Source organism: Garra rufa, chromosome 16 (genome assembly GCF_049309525.1).
Source record: "Garra rufa chromosome 16, GarRuf1.0, whole genome shotgun sequence".
In the NCBI taxonomy this organism is placed as follows: domain Eukaryota; kingdom Metazoa; phylum Chordata; class Actinopteri; order Cypriniformes; family Cyprinidae; genus Garra; species Garra rufa.
This window is the reverse complement of record NC_133376.1, coordinates 2,342,332-2,350,941: the sequence shown is the minus strand read 5'-3', so window position 1 is coordinate 2,350,941 and position 8,610 is coordinate 2,342,332. Positions and strand designations below refer to the sequence as shown.

Here is an 8,610-nt window from a genome sequence, read left to right as displayed (position 1 = left end):
GTTTTTACCGTAAATTTTACGGCTTTTTTTTTAAGTGCACGCATGCATTTGAAACACTTCTCGCTCTGTCTATGCCAAAAAAAAAAAAAAAAAACACAGTCAAAATTAAATCAGTCAGAGCTAAAAAAAAAAAAAGTATCTTCATACAGCTAAACATTTGTGAGTAGACACTGAATCATAATTATTACATGAATGATTACACTTACTGATAATTACTGCTATTACCCTGTAGACTAATAATTGACATGTGACTTATTGATGGGCACCACACACAAAACATTTATTCATTTGTCTGTTCAGATGCAAATTAAAATGATGCTTTATGTGGTCCAAGCTTGTTGAGATGAGAATGAAAGCATCAATTTATATTCAGGTTTAGGTATGATAATGACCGGAATAACTGTAATGGTTTTAGAATAGGATAAAAATCTATATCTCAGTTTAAAATACATTTTGGATAAAGCTTTCATGGTTTCTCACATTAAAACATTACAACAATGAAGGTTTTTGTTTTTCCTTTTATACAAATCCTTTTATATACATAAATTTGCATGTGCATCAGGAAATTGCATTAAAAATGTGATCATACAATGAGACTGTCCACATGCTCGTAGTTTTTGTCAGGAGGAACATATTAGCAGGGCTTCTGGACAACGACGGGGTAGAGGAGAGGAACAGCGATGCCCTGGTCCGGTTTCTCAAAGGCGCTTATCAAGTTCTTAACTTTTCGAAACAAGCGTTTCGTCTGACCTGGTGCTGTCTGTAAAAAAACAGACCAACAGACAACAGAAACATCAGTATACTCGATTTGCAAGGAGCCACTGAACTTGAGCAGATTAACTAAAATTCTACTCTATTAAATTAGACATTACCCATATTGTTTTTATCATCTCTATCAGAACTGGAGCTGTAATGTCATGTAGTTTCAGGTTGAGATGTGAGCTTTATAAAACCGCTCATATCTGAAGAGGATGGTAGTTCTGAGAGTTTTCTCAATGTATAATCACTCTTTTCAATCTCAACCCATCCTGACTTCTATTTCCATTGCTTGAAACATCTGAGTCACTCTCAGGAAACACACAGCTGTGTGGTATGCTTATCAATGATAGATTGATGCAATATCAAACTTTGTTAGACTTGCAAAAGAAACTTAATATAAAACTGTTTAAATAGTTGTTTTTTTTATTAGAATATATTAGATGTTAGGGTTTTACATTGTTCTACAGTGTTGAATGTAGGCACAAAACATGTCATGAGTTATTCCTCTTTCTTTTCTTTTTCTTTTTTAGAAAGCTAAATTTCTAAAAGCACAATTTGATCACATTACTCCAATTCTAAAATCATTGCACTGGTTACTTGTACATTTTAGAACTGAGTTCAAAATTCCTCTCTATGTTTTTAAATCTATAAACAATCTGGCACTGAGTTATCAGTCTGATCAACTTTATCTTTACAATCCTAAACAAAATCTGAGGTCTGGCGAACAAAGACTTCTCTCTGTCCCCAGATCATGGCTAAAGAGCTTTTGCGGTTGCTGGCTTCCAGCCTATGTTAGATCGGCACAGTCTTTAACTGTTTTTAAATCCTCTCTTAAAACCTTTTTTTTTTTCCTTTGGCTTTTAATTCTTTGTGAGTTTATGGTGTGCATCTGTGTTCTATGTCTTTGTTCTGCACTTTGCTCAGCTTTGCATACTGTTTCTAAATGTGCTACATAAATAAAACAAACCTGAAACTTGACTTGAAACTTTTTTGGTAACACTTTCTATGAAGCCCCTATTTATAATACATTATAAGGGTATTGCATTGTAATGAATGCATAATGCATAATAAAAAAACATATAATATGTTATATCATCTCATGAACAACAATTAATATACATTATAATACTTGAGTTTTTGAGGTTATAACTTTTAAGATTGTGATTATTTATAACACACAATGGATGCCATATTAAATCTACTTCATTTATAATGGACAAAACCATGTTACATTTATTTGTTTTACATTATATTATGTTTTATTTTGATGGTCCCTTAGTATATTGATCGTAAGCAACTTTCCAACTACTCTTTAGAGTATTAGTAGACGTAGGTTAAGGTTAGGCTTGATCTTATGGCTCTTTGAGAAATATTATTGATATTACTTATAAATGGTCTTCGTATGCTTTAAGTAAAGTGACATGAGTAACATGGCAAGATTTGACTCTTATAATACATTATAACTATGAGGAGGTAATCATAATCTTAAAAGCTATAACCACAAATAACGAAAAAAAATTCTAATACATTAAAACTATTTTTTTAATTTATTTTTTTATAATGCATTATGCATTTATTTTAATGCCTTAAGAATACCCTTATAGTGTATTATAAATATGAGCTTCATAGAAAGTGTTACACTTTTTTTTCAGTTACATAATGTCTGATTTTTTATAAGGCATCAAGTAATGTGACAGGGTTGACATAATGTCTTTTAAGGTTACTCCACATGAGTCGTAGTAATATCAAAAATTCAGACAATTAAAAGACAATCTTGACAATTTCAGCCACAAATGGTTTCCTGAGAATGACTCATCCGCAATCTTTCTTTCTTTGAGCAAATGCTTTTTTCAACTTACAAAAGACAAATATAACTTACAAATGAGGAGACCCACAAATACTACCATTACTTAGTTGTACAAATCCTAATTAGTATGATTAGGCTCATTATTAGTCATATAAGTGCATGCATTACAAATGTTCAAAGAAGACCATTTCAGGACAATTCTGGAGACAAAGCTGGAGTGTTTTCAGTGTTAATATCTGCTATTGTGTATGAGGTTTTTGGTTTGTGTCTTGATATATTTGATGTCTGTCCTCACCTCAGCCGCCCAGGAGCCCGCCGCGTCTCTCTGGAGCCGGTACGTGTAGACGAAACCATTACACCTGCAGCGGCAAATCAGATCAGGTCAAAACTAACACAGACACAACTGTGAAAGACATTTTACATTCACACATTATACATAAAACAAAGATTACTGGAGTATGTTGTACAAGAAACTATGATTTCAGCTTTTCTGCTTTAAAATGTCTTATTTCGTTTAATGTGCTGCATGCAATTTCTTTGTAATTGCTTGTAAAATGTACTTGCAGTTTCTGAGTAAAAAGCTGTTTTTTTCTAATTTGCTTAACTTGAGTGTCTGAGGCTAAATAAGAAAATGCTGAGATTTCTTGAGGACTTACAGAACACAGAGGCAGTATGCACCGGGAACACTCTCGCTGTCTCGAATTAAATAGCTGCCGTCTTTGCCCGCTTCACACAGGCGCATCTCACAGGTCTCTCGGCTGATGGCCCCATGATAAACAGAAAGCGATTCCATTGTGCTGCATGCATTGTTTCTCAGGCAATCACTACACGCATGTGATATTTGTTCCTTGAGCAGGAAATGATGAAACAAGGCAGGAAATAAGCACTTCAAAAAATAAGACAATTTCTGCAACAATAGCAAAAGCATGCAAAATGTCAGGTGAACATTAGAGAACGTAGTTTCAGCTCATCTGGAGTCAGGACGGAACCGTTGAAGTTTAAGTTTACTCATTTCTCATGAAATTGTTCATACATAACATTAATGTATTTAAGAAAGCTCTTTTGTTTCACACATTTTTTTTTTCACATAATAAGCCAACACTATAATGATTTTTCTAATTGCTTTCTCAAGTCTTACCTTAGACTCTGCACATAAGTTTAAAGTAGTTGAACGATTTTCAATAATCTAGTAGGCCATGCAAAATGTGATCTGTATTCAGGGGTAACATAAAAGCCTTCAGATGAATGAGGAGCACATTAGTTGCACATTAGTTCTGTAATGAATGCTGAAGTTTCCTGTATGTTTGACAATATCGTACATGCACAAGGTGGGAAAATAGTGATGTATCCTGTGATAGAGCATCCCTTTGACCACATACATCCTGTCTCTCTCTTTCTTTCTGTGTGTATCTTGAAGCGCATGCTGTTGACATAGATATAAACAGAGAAACCAAAATCGTTTCCCATCGCAACCTCCAGATCCTCCTTTTAGACAAATTTAATTGAAGAAATTTATTTTAGATGACTTTACAAAGGCAAGAAAACAAAGTGGAGATGTTATTGAATTGCATTCCATCTCAGGGGGATTCAGCCTAAAAGTGTAGGTTTTTCAAGAAAGAGACGTTTTACAGTGACAGTTTTACTTCACAACTACACAGCTACTCTGTCATTGATCGGTTAAGAGGATAAACAGATGGCATTCATAAAGATCCCATATTACAACAATCAATGCATCAACTAAGAAAAACAATTCTGCAGAAAGGTGTTTGGACCAACATGAGGGTGACTATAAATAGACAGAATGTGCTTTTTGTCTTTAACAAAATTAGGTACAATAGATTGCAGATTTAAGGCGAGACACTGCAGGTGTCACAGTCCTGTCTATTTATTTCACATGGTTTCTCCCATTGTCTTCCCCTGTCATTTTGTCTTCATTGGTTTCGCCCTCATCAGCCTGTCATCCCCATCACCTGTGTTTCTTCAATTATCTCCCTTTATAAGTCTGTCTGTTTCTTGAGTTCCCTGTCGGTCTTTATATTGTTTTGATGTTCTACGTGTGTGGATGTTCCTGCTTGTCTACCTGAAGATTTATATTAAATATCGTTATCTCGTGTCTCGTAAGTCCAGCACGTCAAACCCCTGACAGCAGGTGAATAGGTTTAAAAAAAAAAAATACTATATTTTTCCCTTTACTTACACAGATGATTGATTACATTGATAATTGCATGTGTTTTTGTATTACAAGTTTTCTAAAATGTTAGGTTGAAATGAGGCGTTATTTAATGAAATATGCACTAATTTGCATACATTTCTAGTACACAAATCTAAACAGAATAACAAATCCCTCTGTAAAAACCTATAGGGTATAGACAGAAATACAAATGTAAAGTGTGGTGTGTGTAAGTGCCACTGAAGTGGAGATTTATGGCTCAGTGTAGGAGAATGGCCTTTAAAAATATGTATTGTAATTGAAATCTATTGACACAAATAGATAAAGTGCTATAAAAGAAACAATTAACAGTGTCTTTTGGGTGTTTCCTTTTCACTAGTCTGAAAAAACACTTTATGAAAAAGCAAAAAGCCCAAAATCTCACATTTGACAGGTGCATGAAAACACAGTGTTTCTGCCTGCAGGGTCTCCCCTTAACCAGCTTCTGATACTAGGGGGCGATATAACTCACTGTGATAAAAGAAGCTAAATCAGACCCCAACAACTGCCTCCACAAGTCTTCTAAAACATTTTTTCTTTTAGCTACAATACAATGTCAAAGAGATGGCTTTGTTAGAGAAATATTACATATGATGCAAAAAGATTGCAGGGAAGTTCTGTTGTATTTGTATCTGATAGCATTGTGATTTCATATTTCCAGTATCAGATGGATATGATCAACATGCACGGAGAAGACGGTGTGCTGTGTTGAAGTCCCATTTTAAACTTTTGCCATGTTTGTTCTGTGTATGATTTTTTTTTTTATTGGACTAGTTTTATGTTTGTGAGTTTACTCATACCGAAAGTGCTTTTGCAGACTATTTTCTAGAAACCTCTGTCTGTGATGGTGAGATGTTTTCCCCATAGTTTTACTGGTAGTGAGACTGTGTGTGAATCTATGGATGACACGGCAGTATTTGGACTGAAGCCTAGCAGTGTTTTACTCAGACTGATGATAATCTTAATGATGTGGTGCTTGTCTTATAGTGTATTTTTAGATAATATTGGTTTTTGGACTTTGCCTAAATGTCTATGCCAGCTTTGTACATTTAATACAGTTGTTGATATTATTAGGACGATGTAGTCTAAAAAAAATGTGAGGGAAAAAATATTTGATCCCCTGCTTTTTTGTGCATCTGCCCACTGACAAAGAAATGATCAGTCTACAATTTTAATGGTAGGTTTAGTTTAACAGTAAGAGATAGAATAACAGCAAAAAAATCCAGAAAAAAGCATTTTAAAAAATTTATAAATTAATTTGCATTTTATTGAGTGAAATAAGTATTTGAGCCCTTCGCGAAATATGACTTGGTGGCAAAACTCTTGTTGGCAATCACAGTAGGGGTTGCACCGACTGACCACTAGTCGACTTTAATGCTCTGCCATGACGCTTTAAGTTTGACGTCGACTAGACGCTGGTCCTATAGAGGGCGCAACAGAATAAGCAGTCTTTGGATGCATACTCCGAAAGTGCTCCACAAGACGTGTGATTACTGATTAAACCTTCTTGATGCTTAAAACTGAACAGGAGAAGGCACATTTTAAACTGCTTATTGTAATTGCCATTCTAATATAATGCACTGCTGCGTTGTAACGCGCACACATACAGACAGTAGCTGGTACATCGCGTGCAGATCGCGCACACACAATTATTCAAAAGCGCGGTGCCGAAATGCATGGTCAACACTGTTCTATGATTTCTCTGTAATATATTTTAGAAACCGAAAGGTTCTAGCATATATTTCTTAGTAATTCAAACCCACAGCTTTATTTTTAGGCTAGTAGAGTGATGCTGCCAGGTGGAATTAATTCACACACACAATTGCTCTCTCACTAATACTTCTCACTAATGACTTGTAATCTTTACAGTGCAACTTTATCTGCATCTGATTCAGAACGAGCTGAAATCTGTGAGAAATATAACGATCCAAAGACAAAACAACTGATAAAAGCATATTTTATAGAAGCAGTAGCCATGTAGGCAGCGCTGTGTCATATGCCATAGCTGTGCACAACGTGTTCGAGTCTCAGCTCAATGTTTAGACGTATTTGTTCAATAGTGATGCCATTAGCGACTATGCAACGTCAACTTGACTTTTATCACATAAATGTAAATCACAAAAGTCAGATGTTTCTTGTAGTTGTCCAGCAGGTTTGCACACATCTCAGGAGGGATTTTGTCACACTCCTTTTGCAGATCCTCTTCAAGTCATTAAGGTTTGGAGGCTGATGTTTGGCAACTCGAACCTTCAGCTCCCTCCACAGATTTTCTATGGGATTAATGTCTGGAGACTGGCTAGACCACTCCAGGACCTTCATGTGCTTTTTCTTGAGACACTCCTTTGTTGGCTTGGCTGTGTGTTTTGGGTCATTGTCATGCTGGAATACCCATCTATGACACATTTTCAATGCTCTGACTGAGGGAAGGAGGTTCTCACCCAAGATTTGACAGTACATGTCCCTGTCCATCGTCCTTTTGATGTGGTGCAGTTGTCCTGTCCCCTTAACAGAAAAACACCCCCAAAGCATGATGTTTCCAGCTCCATGTTTGACGGTGGGGATGGTGTTCTTGGGGTCATAGGCAGCATTCCTCCTCCTCCAAACACGGCGAGTTGAGTTGATGCCAAAGAGCTGGATTTTGGTCTCATCTGACCACAACACTTTCACCCAGTTCTCCTCTGAATCATTCGGATGTACATTGGCAAACTTCAGACGGCTGTACATGTGCTTTCTTGAGCAGGATTTCAGTCCTTGTCTTGGTGACTATGGTCCCAGCTGCCTTGAGATCATTGACGAGATCCTCCTGTGTAGTTCTGGGCTGATTCCTCAGCTTTCTCATGATCATTGAAACTCCATGAGGTCAGATCTTGCATGAAACCCCAGACCAAGGGATATTGACAGTTATCTTGTGTTTCTTCCATTTGTGAATAATAATCATTGAACCAACTGTTGTCTCCTTCTCACCAAGCTGCTTGGCGATGGTCTTGTTGCCCATTCCAGTCTTGTGTAGGTCTACAATCTTGTCCCTGACATCCTTGGACAGCTCTTTGGTCTTGGCCATGCTGGAGAGTCTTGAATCTGATTGATTGATTGCTTCTGTGGACAGGTGTCTTTTATGCAGGTAACTCCCTTTAAGAGAGTGCTCCTAATCTCAACTTGTTACCTGGATAAAAGACACCTGGGAGCCAGAGATCTTGCTGATTAATAGGGGATCAAAAATGCATTACTTTTTTGTCATTTTGTCTCCTACTGTTCAAATAAACCTACCATTTAATTTATAGGCTGATCAGTTCTTTGTCAGTGGGCAAATGTAGAAAATCAGCAGGGGATCAGATAATTTTTTCCCTCACTGTGCAAAATACCTCTTTTTAATGTTTATTTTTATTACAATACAGAACATCCCTTTAGTGTATTTAGTCCATTTCTTACAGTGTGGTTTTTATTAAAAGCATTATAATTAAGACAAGAATTAAAATGCCTGCTGTAGATGCTTCTGACACAGTCACTAATGTTGCCCACATTCTCTGAGCTCTGAGTTTACAGACACTGCATGATCATGACTTGATTTTATCTGCAGGAACAGATATCTAAGGTTGTACTTATGAGTCAAATTCAGCAACACGTCAATAATGCCCTCTTGTGGACTACATAGTTATGATTTTATTTTGGCGTTATTGACATTTTATTCGATTTAGAGTTGACTTAATCTGAAAATGAATAATTATTTACATTTCACTCTGTTCATCATGCAAATTGGTTGTATCGCTTAGAAAAAAAGCTTAGAAAAAACTGTAGGAAATTTCAAACCAGAAATATGATCATCCTTCTGAAGACG

General features: G+C 36.2%; 1 protein-coding gene across 1 annotated transcript; it reads right to left on the bottom strand.

The window, feature by feature from the left end:
* Positions 1 to 268: 268 nt before the first annotated feature.
* On the bottom strand, positions 269 to 3,838 carry sh2d1ab (SH2 domain containing 1A duplicate b). The gene is made up of 4 exons (XM_073821210.1): positions 3,705 to 3,838; positions 3,223 to 3,413; positions 2,862 to 2,925; positions 269 to 760 (listed from the first exon to the last, which is right to left on the bottom strand). Exons 2-4 carry the CDS (start codon positions 3,357 to 3,359, stop codon positions 635 to 637), a joined length of 327 nt encoding a protein of 108 aa, XP_073677311.1. The 5' UTR covers positions 3,360 to 3,413; positions 3,705 to 3,838; the 3' UTR covers positions 269 to 634.
* Between the last annotated feature and the right edge of the window lie 4,772 nt (positions 3,839 to 8,610).

Excerpts from the sequence above, each read along its gene's own strand:
- sh2d1ab (XM_073821210.1), bottom strand. The coding sequence starts at position 3,359 with ATGGAATCGCTTTCTGTTTATCATGGGGCCATCAGCCGAGAGACCTGT. Across the intron at positions 2,926-3,222 it reads GCATACTGCCTCTGTGTTCT|GTGTAATGGTTTCGTCTACA; the intron begins GTAAGTCCTCAA and ends TTGCCGCTGCAG. Across the intron at positions 761-2,861 it reads CGGGCTCCTGGGCGGCTGAG|ACAGCACCAGGTCAGACGAA; the intron begins GTGAGGACAGAC and ends GTTTTTTTACAG.